At 46.6% G+C, this 20,365-nt stretch overlaps 1 protein-coding gene across 1 annotated transcript in view; it reads left to right on the top strand.

Annotated features, from left to right (window-relative positions):
• LOC138747974 (voltage-dependent calcium channel gamma-2 subunit) overlaps positions 1–20,365 on the top strand; it is a 159,550-nt gene that overhangs the window by 112,593 nt on the left and 26,592 nt on the right. The window contains exons 2-3 of the mRNA XM_069907634.1: positions 7,285–7,368; positions 10,947–11,087. Coding sequence (XP_069763735.1) covers positions 7,285–7,368; positions 10,947–11,087 — 225 coding nt within the window. The remainder of the gene's footprint in view (positions 1–7,284; positions 7,369–10,946; positions 11,088–20,365) is intronic.

Genomic DNA, 20,365 nt, shown 5'->3' with positions numbered 1-20,365 from the left:
GAGAGGGAAAAGATTTAGAAGAGAACTGAGGGGAAGCTTTTTCACATAGGAGTTGGTTGGTAGATGGGATGAACTGCCAAAATGGGTACAATTGTAACATGTACCAAATGGATAAGAAAGGATGAGAGGGACTTGGCTCAAATGCTTGGCTTGTCTATATAACTTGGTGGGCATGGACAAGTAGGGCCGAAAGGCCTACATCCTGCTGTAAAACTCTACAACTGTGATTCTAATCATCCACTGGATGTGATGGGACATGGCGAGGTGAGGGGGGAGCTCGCAAAGGGGTAATGTGTAGGATCAGTCTCGGGATACGTGTCCAGCTGGAAGGAGCCAATCACAGTATAACAGTGATTTACCACACATCCAATAGGATGATGATGGTCCCTTTCAGTGAGTTTTTGGGGTACCCCACCCTTCAGAAAGGAATAGCGGGTGCGTGAATAGATTTAAGGTGAGTAGGGGATTGCACAGGTCCAGACCCACCCTCTCGACATCCCCTCCCGGATCCAGTGCCATGGCGAGGTCCAAAACGTCCGGGGGAAGTTCCGTTGCAGTGAACAGCCAGACCAAGCTTTGGTGCAAGTGATGCCCTTCATGGCACGTGTTCACTGGATGGCTGCTGACCCCCACGAGAGGGTTTGTCCGCCCTTTGACAGGTCTTGTTTGCCACCCTGCTGGATGTCTCGCCACCCTCCACACCAGGCAAACCCTGAGTGGGTGAGCCAGTTGAGATGCTGACCACCCGACCATGTGACAGGTCCTACAGGACTACTTGGAACTAGTAGTGCACAGACGAGTGACCTAACTCTAAGTAGTCATTAAAGGGTTACAGTTCAAAGAGTCAAGACTTTCAGGGATGAAATTAGGCATAAGTTCTGCGCACAGGAGGCAAAACTTTGGAATTATTCTGTACAAATAACAATTGTTGACAGATCAATGGTTTAAATTAAGATTGACAGGTTCATGCGAATCAAAGGTACTACGAGATACCACATGTGCTGGGTTCGATACCTTCTCACTGCATTAATTGACTACCCCTCCATTCTACTGGATTCCCCTATCCCCAGTAACCAACCCTCATCATGATAGCCCTAACACTCTCACCCTTTCACTTATCCACAACAGAAGTCTCTCTGCCTCCTCCCTTCCTCACCCTCGATTTCCTTCGCACACTCCACACTCCTTGCATCCTTCCAAATCACCCCCCCCAACACCCCCAGAGAAGACACACCCCCCCCCAACACCCCCAGAGAAGACACACCCCCCCCCCACCACTCCCTGTAAGGTATATTGAGGGCAGAGAGCAGGTAACTCCCTCTCTCAATACAACTTCATGCTGTGCCCACACAGAAATGCAAGGATTGTTACCCTTGGTTTGTATTCTTGCACTCATTTTCTGATGTTTACACTATAGATGCTCTCCATTAGAAGCCATTTTCACAGATTCGCAAAGTGGCATTTGGCAGATATATTCTGACTTTGATTAGTAGCAAAATACACCGCGCAGAGAGAGATCTGTTTACTTTAGGGCAGTTGGTGATTTGTCTAATCAGTGCCAGAAGCTAGATAAGTGTTAGATAACTGTTAGTTCAATTAAATTCTTATCCTGCTGTTGAATTTTAGATATCAGTTCAGCTATGGAGTGAATAATTCTGACATCAATCCCACATAGATCTTTTCTAGCCAGCAAGAATTGCATTAATCAAGGGGGATTGGTCCACTGGGATTCTCTGGACCTGTTTGGGAAAGGGTCTAGCCCACTGGTTCGCAACCTTTTTTTCTTCCCACTCGCACCTCGCTTTAATTAATCCTTAGGCCATCGGTGCTCTGTGATTAAGGTGGGATGTGAGTGAGAAGGGAAGGTTGAGAATCACTGCTCTTGACCCAATTGTTCCTGAAATATTTTTGTTTGAGAAAAATGGTCATTGGCCCATTTCCTATGGAGTTTGGCACATCCCACCTTAAGCAATCCCTTACTAATCACAGAGCCCCGGTGGCCTAGGGATTACTTAAAGTGGGACGTGAGTGGAAAGAAAAAGGTTGAGAACCACTGGCCTAGCCTATTGGATGTTGTGAAATGTGTAGGACTTTGGAGTTTTATCCAATAGGATCGAATGTAATGAAAGAAATAGAACATAGAACACTACAGCACAGTACAGGCCCTTCAGTCCACATTGTTCTGCTAATCTATATACCTACCCCCAAAAATCTAAACTCTCCCTACCTCATAACCCTCTATTTTTCTTTCATCTTCATACCTAAGAGTCTCGTAAATTTCCTTTTGTTCCAGCCTCCACCACCACCCCTGGCAATACATTCCAGGCACCCACAACTCTGTGTAAAATAAACCTTACCCCTAAACTTTCCCCCCATCACTTTGGACAGACGTCCTCTGGTGTTTGCTACAACTGCCCTGGGAAACAGATGCTGGCCGTCCACCTTATCTATGCCTCTCAGAATCTAAGTCCCCTCTCATCTTTCTTTTCTCCAAAGAGAAATGCCCAATCTTTGCTAACCTTGCCTCATAAGACTTATTTTCCAATCCAGGCAACATCCTGGTAAATCTCCTCTGCCCCCTCTCCATAGATTCCACATCCTTCCTGTAATGAGGTGACCGACCTGAACATAACACTCTAAGTGTGGTCTCACCAGAGATTTATAGATCTGCAACCTTACCTCATAACTTCTGGACTCAATCTCCTGACTAATGAAGCCCACCATATCATAGGCCTTCGTGTCTATGCTGTGCGACAACCTTGCATTTGGACCTCAGGTTCCCTCAGTTCTTCCACACTGTTAAATATCCAACCATTAACCCTGTACTCTGCTTTCAAGTTTGACCCTCCCAAATACATCTTCTCAGACTTAATCCGGATTAATCTTTTCCATCCAACTATGCAGCTTGGGTTAAAAGAGTGTTTGAGTTGGTTCCAACATTCAACATTAATGCTACTTCAATGAAGTCTTGATTGAGTTGTCTGGGATGAGAAGGGATCTTATAGAAATGTATAAAAATTATGAAATTAAGATAGAAGAAGGTAAGCTGTTTCCATTGGTGGTGGAGACTAGAACTCGGGGACATAGTCTCAAGATTCAGGGGAGTAGATTTAGGATGGAGATGACGAGGAACTGCTTTTCCCGGGGTGGGGGGGGGGGGGGGGAATCTGTGGAACTTGCTGCCCATGAAGCAGTGGAGGTGACCTCAGGAAATATCTATAAGACAAGGTTGAATGGATTTTTACATAGTCAGGAAATTAAGGGATATGGGGAAAGGCAGGTCAGTGGAGATGAGCCAGTCATCAGGTCTCGTTGAATGGCGGAGAAAGATGGCTCCTATTTCGTATGTTCTTAAGTCTGCTGTCGCTTTGTCTGGAATCTGCAGTCAATTGCCTCTGTCCGTCATTCTTCATCTCTCCCTGAATCACCAATCCCCCATCCAGCCCAAATCCTACCTTTCCCAAGCTGATCTCATTGGGCCCGCGCTCTCTCTCCTCCACCTTCCCAGTCCTGAAGATGGGTTCTTGACTCCTCTGTTCACCATCCTCTCACTCCCATTCATGAGGCTTGCCCGGCAGGGTGTTCAGGTTCAATCGAGCAAGGCTTAGCACAGACACATCCAAGCAGCAACCCGTGATTCCAGCCAATCACGCAGCATCCATGGTCGGTCAACGGGTTGGGTCAGGACCGTTTATTACAAACAGCCTTCAACCCCAAGCAGTTCCAATTCTCCACTTCGTCCCCCCCCCCCCCCCCCCCCACCACCACCCTCCTTGGGTATCTTCACCCTTGAATTTAAAGCCTACTTCGGACCTCTACCCAATCATGGAAATATTCAACAATATTACACTAAGAGTGATAGGTGCCTGGAATGGGCCACCAAGGGTACTGGTGGAAGCAGACTCAATAAGAGAATTTAAGAGGCTTCCAGATGGACACATGAATATGCAGGGAATGGAGGGTATGGATCAGGTCCAGGCAGAAGAGATTAATTTTGATTTGGTGTCAAGTTAGGCGCAGACATCATTCCTATGCAGTTCTGTGTTAGCAGTGTACAACACATAACTGCTTGGCAGGGAACAAAACAGGACATTGACTGGGAAATTGCTTCACTAAGAAATCTACTGCACCCAGTGCTCCCGCTGCTCTACACCGCAGAAAATGGGCGCAGACAGAGAGATTGCTTCACTGAGTGCTCAGTCCACATCAGTGGCAGGGAACTCCCAGTGGCCAACCATTTAAATTCTGCATCCCACATGTCGGCCCACAGCTTCATGTGCTGTCAAGCCAGTGCCACCCGTAAATTGGAGGAGTGAGACCTAATATTCCATCTGGCCGCCCTCCAGCCGGTTGGCACTAACATCGGCCTCTCAGATTTTTGCTAGACCACTCCCATTCTCCCACCCTTCCCCATCCCTCCAGCTCTTCACCCCCTTCCCTCTCCATTCGCAGGCCGTCCCCCTCCCCCTGTTTGCTGGTATGTCCTCCCTCCCTTATCCACTCTTGATGCGCCTTGTCGATAGGACATCTCTGCAGAGTACAGGCCCTTCGCCCCATGATGTTGCTCTGATCCAACTAAACCGACTCCAGCATCAATTTGAACCTCGTGTCCCATCACCCTCTATTTTCTGATGCCCATGGAGAGATCAGAGAAAGGCTCTGAAATGTCGCACCAGTTAAAGTGCTCACCTCATTCCCAATTCCCCCCTCCCACCCCGTCTGACCCTTACCTTAATGAGGCATCTTGAAGCTCATTCAAACTACATCAGGCATCTTGTAAACATTGTTTTGAACCCTCTTATTTTGGCTTTGCCTTGAGGTAAATGTTTACTATTTAGTTGGCATACCTTCCTGTGTGGCTGTGACGGTAATAATTATGCTGCTTCAGCACATTGTACTATGTGTATGACAATAAATTCTCTTTGTTCATTGAATCCTTCTATGAAACACACTGGAGCGTCATGCCCTACAAGTTAAAGAATGCACCTCTTTCAACATCTCCACTGCACAGATACCTGTGACTAGCACTTCCATTTTACATAACATTCCCATCTAACCTCCCGCTTTCTGCATAGGCATATCTGGAGTACAGCAGGTGGGGCAGAACACAGAGGTGCCACTTGCAGGGGGAGCACCATTGTCCTCGCCTTACCCGCCCCCTGATGACCCTGCCGGCTGCCCGGCTGACAGCCCCACCGACAGACCGCCCTGGCCGCCCGCTGACAGCCCCGTCAACAACTTAATTTTTTTAGCGGGAGGGCACCAACATCAGTGGCAGTCCTTGGGCACCATTTGACTTAGATACACCACTGTGAGTGTGGCATTAAGCTCTGTCCCGCCAAAGCCCAAAGTAGGCACAAGGAACAACACCGCATCTTAAGGTGTAGTCAGGTTCCAACGTTAGGGGGAGCAAGCGCATAAAAAAGGCAGCGACGGACTGAGAGGGGGGGTAATTTTATATTCATTATACATTTTTATTTTGTATTTAACATCAAAACATAATTTAAAAAATACATGTGTTATTTACATTTGAAACATAAGCCAAGGAGATATAAATACCTTCGGAGCTATTCCTCCCCTGATGACCGCTCCCCCCGAGCACGTTCTTCAAAAGTGGTCTCCTGTGATGCGCTGGTGGGACGTCTTTGGAGTCTGAGCAGTGAGCGCACAGTTCAAAATGGTCCCATGTTTGAAGATTGTGCTCAAGGGGAGTGGTCACTCCCCTGCATCCCCTTCCAGCTAAGTCACTGCTGTATCCTCCGACGCAGCGCCTCAGAGACCTTTGGGCCTAACGTTGAAATTTTTTCTTAAATTAGCTAATCCACCTGCCCGGTTTGAAGGGCCGGTCTTCATTCTATAACAGCGATGGATTCTGGAAGGTAAACGTGAAGGCAGGATTCATAACAGTGTGGAAGATCAGAGGGACCCTGGGGTCCAAATCCATAGATCTCTCAAGGTAGCTGCACAGATTTATAGGGTAGTTAAGAAGGCTTATGGGATGCTGGTCTTCATTAGTCAGGTGATTGAGTTCAAAAAGTCATGAGGCAAGGTTGCAGTTCTATAAATCTCTGGTGAGACCACACTTGGAACATCGTGTTTAGTCCTGGTCACCTCATTATCAGAAGGATGTGGAACTACGGGGGGTAGGGGGGGGGGATGTGGAGGGGAAACAGAGGAGATTTACCAAGGTCTTGCCTGCAATGGAAAATAATTCTTATGAGGCAAGGTTAGCAGAGTTGGGACTTTTCTCTTTGGAGCAAAGAAGGGCGAAAGGTGACTTAATCGAGGCCTACAAGATACCGGGAGGCCAAGTTAGGATGGTGGAGAGCCTTTTTGCTGGGCCAACAGTAGCAAGCGCCAGAGAACATCCATAAAGGTAAGGAGAAGGAAAGTTTAGGTGAGGTGTAAAGGGTGTTTTTTTTTACACACAGTGTAGTGGGTGCCCAGTAAGCCTTGCCAAGGGTGAACGTGGAGGCTGGTACAATAGGAACATTTATAAGACTGGAACGTGGGTTATGGCTGTGTGAGGTAGGGAAGATTTAGCTGATGAAGTAGGTCTATATGGGTCGACACCTCGTGGGCTGAAAGGCCTGTACTATAGTGTTACATTCTCTGTTCTCTGTTGTTCCCTCTCTATAGATGCCTCCTGACAAGCTCAGCACTTTCTTTTCTTATTTTAGCAGTGCTGGCATTGATAGGTCACTATTCTCTCTCTCTCTCTCTCTCTCTCATCTCCTATTTCTACCTCCTCAAGACAGGTCAGCTACAAATGAAAAGCCTTCACCACCCACCACTAGTGTCATTCAGTCTCTCTCGATCTCTACCCTACCACAGGCCTCACCTTCATTCTCTCCACCTCACACCCTGGCCTGGCACCTACTCTGCAAACCTAAAACATAAAAGGTAAAGGTTCCATTATTGCCACATAATACTTCATTTAGACTGTAACATACGTGAAATTCTTTACCATTTTTTGTCTACAGTAAGGCACCCTGTCCAGTGCCAGAAACCTACATCGCCTGGTGATCCTTGGCTGCCTCCCTTCCAAGTACCCACCAATCCTGCACCTGCTTAACTTCCCATCCCAGGTCTATTCAGCCTGTTTGGTGCCGTGTTTGTAACTTAAATTGTCTTTGTTCCCACGAAAGGCCGCTGAGCTAAACCTTTAACCTCTGTGTTTTTGTCTCTCCACAGACACTACCCGATTTCTTTGCTCCCCAGCACTGCCCTAATCACTCACGCACGAAGAGCTCACTTAACCACTCTCTGTTTCCCCTCAAACAGGAAATTTCAAAGGTTTATGTAAACAGATCGACCACTTCCCAGAAGACGCGGATTATGAAGCAGATGCAGCCGAGTACTTCTTACGTAAGTTTACCTCCTTTCCAGATTCATCCTTTACCATGTTTCTGGTGTGATTCAGGAGTGATTTGGGAATCTATAAGCTGAATAACAGAATACCCCTTACCCTCCCAATTCATAGCATTATATGATATATCAGACAATATAATGTATGGTGGACGCTGTCCTTAAAGGAGCGCCTTCAGTAAGATGTTAAGAGCTTCATTTGGCTGCTGTAATCCACGGGCTCTTGGTCTGGAAGGGCCTGTTACTGTCTAAATTTAGCAGTCTGGGACTGTAGCAAGACTAGATCCTCGCACATATCCTTGATCTTCTACCTGGTTAATTTCACTCTCGTGGAAACCCTTAACCCTCAACAGCCCGCCCAGGTTTCGTAACCCTTTAGGGAAGATATTTCACTTCTTCTCCAACGACTGACCCCCTCAACCTGAATACATTCCTACACTGCAAAACAGAAGCAATAGGCGTTAAGAAGGTGGGCCTTATAACAGAGCAGTTGTTCTCAACCAGTGGGCCACAGCGCGTTTCCGTGTGGGTCATTAAAAATGTTAAATGAAGTACCTTAAATTAGATGATGTGTTTCTTACCGAGCTGCCTTTGACTCGAAAGTATTGCTCATGTTAGGCCAGAAGCCAGGTGAGCCTTAGACCGATAAAGATGAGAACCACTAATAGAGCCATAGTATAGAAACAGGCCTTTGGCCCCTTGTATCTATACTGGCCACTGAGTACCTATCTACGGTCATCACAGGTGTTACCATCTCTTTGTTGGGTAGCTGCTTGTATGTCAGTGTTCACTGAGCCCCAGCTTCCATTCCTCCCCACGGGAGGGGATTCAGATGTCAACTGGGCTCAGGTGTTGGTTTTTCCACATCCCTCTGATGCCCTCCCCTCAAGACCCCCAGAAGATGAAGCCAATCGCTGCATGAATGGTGTCCCTTCCTGCCCATGGGTCATTCTGTCATGGATTTGAATCCTGCCCCTTAAGCTTCCAGTGAGGGGGATATGGTTTCCGGAGGATATGGTTTGTGGGATCCTTCCAGCTGAGAGGACTAACTCTATCCCTTCACACCTGCCTGTTAGTTGGGGTACAGGTAAGTGTGACTCAGGCACACATTGTCTTACTGTGATTGAGCATGTCTTTGAGGAGACACATTTGGCTTTTGAATACAAATTGACCTTGGAACGAGTGCAGTGAAGATTTGGAAAACTGATTGAAGACTTTGATCAGTACTAATTTGGAGTTTAGATGAGCGAAAGGTGATCTCACTGATATAAAATACCAAGAAGATGCACTCTGTGGAATGTATTCAGGTTGAGGGGGTCAGTCGTTGGAGAAGAAGTGAAATATCTTCCCTAAAGGGTTACGAAACCTGGGCGGGCTGTTGAGGGTTAAGGGTTTCCACGAGAGTGAAATTAACCAGGTAGAAGATCAAGGATATGTGCGAGGATCTAGTCTTGCTACAGTCCCAGACTGCTAAATTTAGACAGTAACAGGCCCTTCCAGACCAAGAGCCTGTGGATTACAGCAGCCAAATGAAGCTCTTAACATCTTACTGAAGGCGCTCCGCAGGCCAGGTGGAATTTGTGGAAAGTAACACTGCTGGGTCCAAACGATCTTGACCTCAAATATTAACCCTGTTTCATTCTCCACAGATGCCTAAGTAGGCCCAGCATTTAGTGCACCATTTCAGAGTTCCGGCAACAGCAGTACATTGGTTTGGGCTCTGAAAATGTTCATTGGAGAGAGGTGTGGCAAATTATAGGCCAAAGGTTGGGTGAACGGAACTGGCCCGCTCGTGATCCAACAGAGTGGTGCAGCACCCTCGAGGACTGAATGGCCTCGTCCTGATCGAGCGTGCGGGCTGGTACGAGCACAGGCTAGGAACACACAGGCCCATTAATGCACAGTTGCTATGGCAATCTGATGGAAGTTGTCCCACTGTTAAGAGGAGGCGTGAGGATGGGGAGCAGGTTGTGCCAGCAGGCAACACTTCATTAACTAATAAATATCTGCGATTGGGTTTCAAGATGGTTACACAATCGAGGAGGTTTGGTTACCTCACAGACCACAAGGAATCAACTCACCCCCAACTGCTGCTAATACACTCACTTGTCTCGAGGCCAACCATCGCTGTTCATTTGGAACTATCTTGCAACAAAAGATTCATTGTGTCTCGACAATTGGCATCTCGCCCAGCCCACGTGGTATTAAACTGGAATGTTACAACCAAAGAAGACGAGAAGTGCGCTTCCAAACCAGCCTCCATAAAGGCACATGCCGCCCTCAGAATGTACAGGGGCAGGCTGTTCAGCCACGATGGCTGTGCTAGCTCTTTGAAAGAAGTTGAATTACACTCCCTGTCTAAACCCCGGCCTGACCTACCCTATAATCCTGCCCATTTTCTTCCCTTCTACAGACATTAGATAATTCCATTTTATAAGTTCCCACTGAACCTGAAAATGAAATATCAAAGAGGGACGTACGTTTGAGGTGAGGGAGGGAGTTTAAAGGAGACATGCGGAGCAAATTCTTTGTTAACACAGGGAATGGTTGAGGTCTTGAATGAGCTGCCGGGAAGCAGAAATGATAGAAGCTTCACGATGATTTTAATTTTCTTTTAATTTTTAAATCTCGACACACAGCCCAGTAACAGGCCACAAGCCCATGCCGTCCAATTACGCCTACTTGATGTATGACCCAGGATACGTTTTGAATGGTGGGAGGGAACCAGAGGACCCAGGGGAAACCCACAGAGACACGGGGAGGTTGTACAAACTTCTTATGGGCAGCATGGGATTCGAGCCCTGGTTCTGGTCGCTGGTGGCGCTGCAGCAGAGCAGCACAAACCGCTGCCGACTCGTAAAGTTGCAAGGAACAGAGAAGGTGGAAGAGGTTTCACTTAGTTTGGCATCAGGTTCAGCACAGACATCAAAGACTGAGGGACCTTTCCCTGTGCTGGACTGTCCTTTGTCCCAAGTTCAGTGTAAAATACTGCAGATGCTGGAATTCTGAAATAAAAACAGACAATGCAGGTCAGAGAGCTCAAGTTCAAGTTTATTGGTCATCCTATTGTACCAGTACAACCCAATGGAGCAAAACCAGGGCAAACCCATAATCAGACCAATCATACATATACATAGAACATATATACATTTATTAAAAGAAATATTATCAATTAAAGTCATGGAGAGAAGTTTTAGCCATTCCTTTGGTCATTCAGTGTTCTCACTGCCGGTGGGAAGAAGCTGTTCCTCAGCCTTCTGGTTCTGATCTCTTTCCCGACAGGAATAGTTGAAAGATGCTGGGTGGTCGGGGTCTGCACAGATTTTGCAAGCCCTCATTGAACAATGGTGGGGGGGATGGGGGTCAGAGGAGGGAAATCCCATTGATCCTCTGCTGCTTTGATAGTCCTGTATATTCGCCTCAGATCCAATGGTCTGCAGCAACCGGCTCTCAATGCAATTTACACGTACATTCCATTCCACCCTGATTTTTTTCACATTTGACCTCGCTTCTGGCTTGAAGCCGCTCTCGTTCCCTTCTGCCGGCTCCCTCTCAATCCCTTCCTTTTGCCACCATAGGCGCTGTTCGAGCATCCAGTATCTTTCCCATCCTCAGTGTCATCCTGCTCTTCATGGGTGGACTCTGCATCGCAGCAAGCGAGTTCTACAAAACTCGACACAACATCATTCTCAGCGCCGGCATCTTCTTCGTCTCTGCAGGTGAGAGATCTTCTCAATCCCACGTCCGTGCCTCAACCTACCTCCGATCTCCCACTCAGGGGAACGATTGGAACAAACAGGGGTTGGTTGATGGTCTGGCTGACTGAGGTTTGCTTTGGTTCTGTTTTCACACAGAATACATTACTGCTAGTAGCTCAAATGTGTGTGTGTGTGTGTGTGTGTGTGTGTGTGTGTGTGTGTGTGGGTGTGTGTGTGTGTGTGTGTGTGTGTGTGTGTGTGTGTGTGGGTGGGTGTCTGTGCAGTCTGTGTGCATACATTCACACGTATGTATGTGCACATGTGTGAGTGAGTGTGTGCACATGAGCACGTGTGAGTATGTGTGAGTGTGTGTATGTGCTGTGTTTGCGTATGCATGTGTGTGTGTGTGCACGTGTGTGTGTGTGTGTGTGTATGGTGCGTGTGTATGTGTGTATATGTGTATGTGCATGTGTGAGTGTGTGTGTGTGCTGTGGGTGTGATGTGGGTATGGGTTTGTGTGTGTGTGTATGTGCATGTGTGTGGGTGTGTGTGCAGTCTGTGTGCATACATTCACACGTATGTATGTGCACATGTGTGAGTGAGTGTGTGCACATGAGCACGTGTGAGTATGTGTGACTGTGTGTATGTGCTGTGTTTGTGTATGCATGTGTGTGTGTATGTGTGCATGTGTGTGTGTGTATGTGTGCACATGTGTGTGTGTATGGTGCGTGTGTGTATGTGCATGTGTGTGTATGTGTGAGTGTGTGTGTGCTGTGGGTGTGATGTGGGTATGGGTTTGTGTGTGTGTGTGTGTGTGTGTGTGTGTGCGTGTGTGTGTGTGTGTGTGCGTGTGTGTGCGCGCGCGCCATGCTTGTGTAAGTGTTATACTGTAGATGAGCATTTAGATCAAGTTTATTTATCAAGTTGTATGAGAACAACCTGATGAAACAATATTCTCCAGTCTCGGCACAAAACACGCAGACACACAACTAGTCGAACAATCATATGCACAGTACATATTTATGTACAAATATTAAAATAATAAATATTGTTGAGCCACGGAGGGTCAGTGAATATGAGAGTCTCGGAGGGTTAGTGTGAGCATTCTCACTCCCCGTGGGAGGAAGCTGTTTCCCCGCCTGGTGGTGCTGGCTCTGTTACTCCCGTATCTCTACCCTGACGGGAGCAGCTGAATTTGCGTTCCCTCTTCAGACAATGATCCCAAAAAATACCAAAGATTGGTGGGTGGGGTTGTGGGGGGGGGGGGGGGGGTGGGGTTGTGGCCGAGTCCCCAGTGATTCTCTCCGCTGTCCTTACGGACCTGTGGATTGATTTCCGAGCCATACCACACTGAGATGCAGCCAACCAGGATTCTCTCAATAGAGCTCCTGCTGAAAGTTGGCACAAAGGTCGGTAGCCTCACCTGACTCAGTCTTCTCAGGAAGTGCAGTTGCTGTTGTGCCTTCTTGATGAGTGAGGAGGATGCTGAGTGTCAGACATGTGTATGTGTTAGTGTGTGCGTGTACGTTCACTTGTGTGAACATGTCACTAGTTAAGTGAACTCCAAGGAACTTGCTGCTCTCCACTCTCTCCACTACTAAGCTATTAATGTGTTGTGGAGGGTGGTTGTCTCTGGTCCTCCTGAAGTGCTCAATCATCTCCTCATCTCAACAACGTTGAGACTCTGGTTGTTATTCTCTCACCAGTTCAGGAGATTTTCCACCTTTTCTCTGCAGTGCAACTTATCGTTGTTGCTAATGAGGCCGCGACTGTCGTGTCATCTGAAAACAATGACTCTGTTGGAGCAGGATCTGGCGATGCAGTTGTGGGTCAGTAGAGTGAACAGGTATGGGATGAGCACACAGCCCCACAAAACGTGATGGTGCTCAACATTGCTACTGACTCAGACAGACTGTGGTCTTCCCATTAGGAAGTCCAGGATCCAGTTACAGAGAGGGGTGTTGAGTCCCATAGCTTCTCCCACCAGCCTCTAGGGAATGATCATATTAAATGCCGCTGGAGTCAATGAACAGCAGCCTGGCGTATGAGGCATCATTCTCCAGGTGGTTCAGGAGCGAGTGAAGTGGCAAGGCCACAGCATCGTCTGTGGAAAGGTTTCTTCTATAGGCAAATTTAAATGGGCCCAAAATCCCTGGGAGGTGGCATTTTGATGCGTCGCATCACCAGACATTTGAAGCATTTCATAATGGCGGAGGTCAGTGCCAGAAGGTAGTAGTCACTGACACCTGTTACAATTGCCCTCTTGGGTACCGGGATAACGGTGGCTGTCTTAAATTCCACGGGGACGATGAACTGCGGCAGTAATGTGTTGAGGATGTTGGTAACGACCTCTGTTATTTGAACTGCACAGTCCTTCAGTACCTGAATGGTTATGGTATCTGGTCCTGCTGCCTTGTGGGTGTTCACCTTGGGAAGTGTTCTCCTCACCTCAGTACTCTACATTCAAGTACGCTTATAGGCTTGTGCGTGTGTGTGCGCGTGTGAGTGTGTGTATGTGTGTGTGTGTGTGTGTGCGTGTGTGCGTGTATGAGTGTGTGTGTGTGTGCGTGTGTGTGTGTGTGTCTGTGTGTGTGTATGTTGGGGGGTGTATGTGCATGCATGCGTATCTATGTGTTTATATATGTGTGCATGCATGTGTTTGTGTGTGTGTATTGTGTGTGCCCGTGTGCAAACATATGTTTGTATGGGAGCCCGCATGTGTCTGCGTTTTTATGTATTTGTGTGTGAGTTCGTGCATGTGTGTGTGTGGGTGTGTGCTTGTGCATGTGTGGGGTGTGTGTGCATATGTGGGGTGTATGCATGTGTGTGAAAACATAAGTATGAGTATGGACATGGATGTACACGTGAGTGATAGGATGGAATAATGTAATGGTGGCATTTGCCAGCACATTAAACATGTCCAAGTGTTTACATGCATGCACCTATGTCTGCATCTGTGCACAGTTAATATCTGTGCACACGTATGCCTGTGCTGCACACTTGAGTACATGCTATTGTGTTTGGATGTGTGCATTTGTGTAGACATGTGAGCATGTGTTTGGGATGTATCTGATGCATGTTCAAGTCAGACATGTGTATGTGTTAGTGTGTGCGTGTACATTCACTTGTGTGAACATGTAGATTATCATGTGGGTATGTGTCTACACTCAGCACTTTTGTTTGCATTTACAAGTTTACTTCGTTATGCAGATTTATTCACATTTATGTCCTCACATGTCCGTGCATGTACACTTATTGAAGATGAGTCTGCACACAGATGTTCCATTCTCTGTGTCCATATGCGTGTCTATGACTGTTGTATCCGAAGCAGTGAAAGCAGATGTTTGCTTTGTGGTGCGGCAGGTAACCTGCAGCACTCTGAGTGTCTGGAAATGAGTAATGAGTTGGTACTGGAACCAAATAAATCATCGAATGTGGGTTTATGCCCGGGCAGGGCAAGTGGGACGATCAATCAGTGTGAGTGTGAGTCTGTCGATACGTCGATGTTTCAATTAAGCAGCAGTTCCCACAGACTCATTGCATCTGTCCGAGTGCCAGATTGAATGCCAGCGGAGAGCATTGGGTCTTCTTTATATTTCTGATTTCTTCCAGTGATACAAAAGCTGGAAAAGCTCTGCAGAGTATATAGAAATGTTTTTTGGGAGATAAATTGGGAAAGGTTTGTTAGAGCAGGTCACATGCAAACACTTTAAAACAGATCTTATTTGAAATACCGGAGCTATGCTAGATACAGTGACTTCTCACACCCTTTGCAAGAGCTTTGGTATGCTCAAGAGATGTCATTAATGGATTTTTGTTTACCCAAAGCAACAGACAAAAGAGAATGTTGGTTCCTATTGTCTGCAGGGTACTTGCTGTTGTAAGAGGGTCATGTGGTTTTGCAAGCAGAGAGAGTCAAACAGGCTTTCTCTCATCCTCAGAATTTGTGTGTGTGTGTGTGTGTGAGTGTGTGTGTGTGTGTGTGTGAGTGTGTGTGTGTGTGTGTGAGAGAGAGAGAGAGAGAGAGAGAGAGAGAGAGAGAGAGAGAAAGAGAGAGTGAGAGAGAAAGATGCACACAGAGAGATCACTTGTACAGGACAAGCTGGCAAGAAGCCCAGTTTGGAAGATAGCCTGGTCAAAGCTCTTGTGGTTCATGCAAGAGGAGAGGACTGGCTGTCTAATGTTTAACTTGGAATAAGTTAAACAAAAAGGCACTCTGTGGTGACCTGAAAGAAAGAGGTTATCATCTGGAGAACCCTGAGGGGGCAAGTTTCTTCGGCAAGACACTGAAGTGGCTGGCTACAAGAAATCATTTGTGGGTGTCCAGCGAACAACAAATCTCTCTCTAAAAACCGACAAGAACCTTCCTGAATGGTAACCATTTACTTTTCAAGCCCCACAGCTTGGTGAACTTTATACACGTTCAATTCTGTACACAGTATAAGAATTGCCTGCAACCAGTGAACTAGGAGGAATGAGAAGTGAGATTGGACTGTGAACCAAAGAACTTTTCTGAATTTACACACATGTGCACTTAGAATTAGAAGGGGGGTTAAGTGAGGTTAAATAAGTCAATAGTGATAAGTTAAAGTTTGATTCTATTTTCATCCTTAAAGATAATTCAAAGCAACTTTTGTTTAAGTAACCATTTGTCTAGGTGAATATCTATTGCTGTTGGGTTTTGGGGTCCTCTGAGCTCATAACAGTTCAGCCAGCATCTGTGGAAAGAGAAATTTGCCTGCTCGCCCTGCCTCCGAACTCGGAAAGAGAGAGAGATGTAATAAAATCACAAAAATGCTGGAGGAACTCAGCCAGCCTCACAGCGTCTGTACGAGCTAAAGACCTATATAAATGACGTTTCAGGCTTGAGCCTTTTTGAGTTAGTTTTCAGCTGGAGAGGAAGTGGGAAAGGGATGGGCAGATCAGGTAGAACAAAGGAAATGTCTGGGATGAGTGGAATTCACTTAATGGTGGCACTTACCACCTCATTAAGCTTCTTAGTCAGTGCAGAGTCACGTTTATTGCCATCTAATTGCACAAGTACAACCCGATGAAACAGCGTTCTCCGGATCTCGGTGCAAAGCTCTCAAACACACCACCAGACATAACACATATACCGACAAAGAATATATACGCAAGTATTCATTATATACAAATTTTATAAATAAATATTGTTTCATGAATATCAGAGTCTCAGATACAGTGAGTGTGAGCCATTCAGCATTCTCACTACCCGCGGGAAGAAAGTGTCCCTCAGCCTGAATACTCCTGTATTTCTTCCCCGATGGGAGCAACTGGAAGATGCTCTGAGCAGAGTGGAAGTGGCTCTCGATGATTTTGTGCACCCTCTGCATCTGCGATCCCGGTAGATCACATCGTTGGGAGCAATCCTCTCTGTCTCTCTTATGGTCCTGTGCATGGACCTCTGATCCATTTCTCTGCGGCAACCGTGCCCACACTGTGATGCAACCAGCCAGGACACTCTTGATAGAGCTCCTGTAGAAGGTTGACATAATGGTGGCTGGTAACCTTGCCCACTTCAGTCTTCTCAGGAAGTGCACACTGTTGTGCCTTCCTGACAAGTGAGGAGATGCTGAGTGTCCATGATAGGTCATTAGTTAAGTGAACTCCAAGGAACTTGGTGCTCTCCACTCACTCCACTGTTGTAGTGGAGGATGGTAATTCATTAACAAAATTAATTGTTAATTTGAAGATATGGCATGTCAGACTTATACAAGTTGGAGAAAAAAACCTGAACTAACATCATATATAAAAACAAAACAATTCTGGAAATACTCAGCAAGTTAGACAGTGTATGTGAGGGTCCTCTCATCCTTATTGTACCAGCCTCCACCACCGCCCTCTGCAAAGCATTCCGGGCACCCACCCTTCACTGTGTAATGTCTCCCCTAAACATTCCTCCACTCATCTTAAGCAGATATCCTCTGGTATTGGCCATTGCTGCCTATGTCTCTCATAATCTTATCAACCTCTATCAAGTCGCCTCTGTCACTCAACCTTCCTTCCTAAGGCACGTTCTCCAATCCCTGCAGCGACCGGGTAAATCTCCTCTGCACCCTCTCTAAAGTTTCTCATCCTCATTAGAATCTTTGGCTTGGCTTCGCGGACGAAGATTTATGGAGGGGTAATGTCCACGTCAGCTGCAGGCTCGTTTGTGGCTGACAAGTCCGATGCGGGACAGGCAGACACGTTTGCAGCGGTTACAGGGGAAAATTGGTTGGTTGGGGTTGGGTGTTGGGTTTTTCCTCCTTTGCCTTTTGTCAGTGAGGTGGGCTCTGCGGTCTTCTTCAAAGGAGGTTGCTGCCCGCCAAACTGTGAGGCGCCAAGGTGCACGGTTTGAGGCGTTATCAGCCCACTGGCGGTGGTCAATGTGGCAGGCACCAAGAGATTTCTTTAGGCAGTCCTTGTACCTTTTCTTTGGTGCACCTCTGTCACGGTGGCCAGTGGAGAGCTCGCCATATAACACGATCTTGGGAAGGCGATGGTCCTCCATTCTGGAGACGTGACCCATCCAGCGCAGCTGGATCTTCAGCAGCGTGGACTCGATGCTGTCGACCTCTGCCATCTCGAGTACTTAGAATAATGTGACCAGAACTGACACAATACTGTAAATGTGAGCTCAGCAGAATTTATATCAGCTGCAACATTACCTCTTGGCTCATGAAATCAGTCCCCCCTCCACCTTCTTACAGTGCAAAGATCAGAACTTTATTCTGTACCCCACTGCAATCCAAACAATGTTTTATAAAGCTGTACTATAAACTCCAGTGCTGATACCAAGGCCTCACATGAACAGGTTGGTCTCTGATAGAATAATAAGAATTGAGGAGTTTCTTAAGACGGGGGATTAATAGGACTCCTTCTGTACACCACACTGTTTGCTGCAATTTAAACATATGTCTACAGTTAAACTGTCTCGTTTCTATTCAGATATATATCATCTATGTAATAAATGTACAATTCCTGAGGCTTCTTTGGTTCACCTGTTCGGGATTGGCCCCCATTTAGAAAAGTTTTGGAAAGATTATCAGTGATTCCCAAGTTCTGATTAAAACCTTACCTTTTGATGGCTCCATTCGGATTATTTCAGGATGACTTGACCAACTCGAAACCAAATTTTATTGTTGACTCCCTTGATGGCCAGATGTGCAGTTTTGATGTAATGGAAAGACAAGACTCCACTTACACATACACAGTGGTTAAGTGATATCATGTCTTGTTGAAGTTTAGAAAAAAATTAGATATGCCATTAAAGAGTCAAATCTTAACTTCCCATTTATGGATGATTACTGTAACCTAGAATTTAGGGCTGTTCTGAAACTTTGGTGTTGTGCTGTCCACCTCCACTTGGTTCCTACATGTCAGCTTTTAACCTTGCTTAATGGTAGGTGTTCTGAATTATAAGGGGCATTTTTCCTCATCTTTTGAATCTTATAATGCAATCTTTTGAATCTTACAATTGTGCATCATGTAAATGTCAATAAAGATATTTAAAAAGAAAAGAGAGAGGGAGAGAAAGAGAGAGAGAAAGAGAGAGAGAGAGAGAGGGGGGAATGGGATAGCACCACTGAAATATATAAAATGAGATGAATAAGATACAGTGAGGAGAGTTCTCCTGCAAGCAGTCTACAGTATAAAATTGACGAGCAAGAGCGTCATGGATATCCCTTGAGGTCAAGGATGATGGTCTTCGTTCCGTTGATCCACCAAGCGAAGACGCCCATGCATGTGTTTGTTTAACGTGGACTTGATGTTGCACTCCAAGAAGCGCACGATACTTCACCCATCAACCAATTAGTTCCAACGGCATGGAAACCATGATGACTGGAGCTGGTAGATTTGTTGTGGCCTCCATCCGCCTTATCAGCCATTGAGTAACTTCACCTACCTGTTCCACTGTCGAGGACTTGGTTGGATTGTTCTTTGTCAGGGACCCCTCACCCTCGACCATATCGCCATGGGTGGCCCCTCTAGGAGCACAGTTCCAGACAGCATCGCTACCGGGATCTCAGGACCACACAAGCTTCTCCACCACGACAAGGTGACAGTCCACAGAGAAGAGTGGAGTTATAATTATGAAAAAAGGATCAATAAGTGCCAAGCAAGGACAGTTGTGGGGTTCATTCAAGAGCCTGACAGCTGCAAGGGAAAAAAACTGCCTTTTGATGCACAATTACACAATTTTAAGCCTTCCACTCGATTGGAGAGTTGGGGTTAGGGTTAGAGTGTCCAGGGTTGGATGGATTCTTCAGTGTGTCGGCTGCCTTTCCTAGGCAACAGGGGATATAGTCCGTGGAAGGGAGGGAGGTTTGCGTGATGGTTCACCACCTTCTGCAGTTTCTCCCGATCTGGAACAGAGTAGCTCCCGTCCTGTGCTGGGATGCACCCAGCAAGTCCGCTCTCAATGATGCCCCTGGTGCTTCGTGCAAAGAGGGGAGGAGAGCTATCTCAAATATTAACACAAGATGAGAGAGAGAAAAAAAAACAAGTGAGCGTTGGAAATGTGAGATTGCATGGTTGATGATCTGAAGTTATTGAATCCATGGATCCCTGATCACGTGATGTCTTTGTTCCCATAAGCTGCAGGATGGTTGGCCCAGTGGTTAGTGTAACGCTGTAACGGCGCCAGCGATCAGAACCGGGGTTCGAATCCCGCGCTGTCCTTGAGGAATTTGTACATGTCTGCGTGGGTTTTCCCCGGGGGCTCCGGTTTCCTCCCACACTTTGAAACGTACCGGGGGTTGTAGGTTCATTGGGTGTAAATTGGGCTCGTGGAACAAAATGGCCTGTTAACGTGCTGTATATCTAAAAAAAAATTGTAGAACTTATTGAGGTCGATGGCGGTGAAACCATGGGAAATTGAAATCAAGAATTGGGAATGTAAAATCAATGCATTTGCTTGTCAAGGAGCCAAGGTAGCTGGGACACATCGATCCCCAGGGATCTGCGTTAGAGGACTGTATGCTGCAATCATAGCCACTCTGTCTAAATCCATGTATATTGGTTGGCTCAACCTGGGAGAAGCCTGGGGATGGGGAGGGGGGGTTGGACTGACTGGAACTGAGAGGAGCCAGATTGGGTTTAATTAGCTGAGACATCTGCCACTCATCTACATCAGATCCTGCCCTCCTTTCCTTCAGGGCTTGTGTTCATCTTGAACATAATCACTGCTGGTTCAGTTTCTACAATGTTGTAATCCCCTCCCATCAATCTTTCTCTTTCTCTCTCTCCCCCTTTCTGGGGCAGCATAGTTGGCACAACACCTTTATAGCACCAGC

The sequence above is a fragment of the Narcine bancroftii genome, chromosome 13, assembly GCF_036971445.1.
Source record: "Narcine bancroftii isolate sNarBan1 chromosome 13, sNarBan1.hap1, whole genome shotgun sequence".
Lineage (NCBI taxonomy): Eukaryota > Metazoa > Chordata > Chondrichthyes > Torpediniformes > Narcinidae > Narcine > Narcine bancroftii.
The sequence above is the reverse complement of the archived record's forward strand: the minus strand, read 5'-3'. Positions and strand labels throughout refer to the sequence as shown.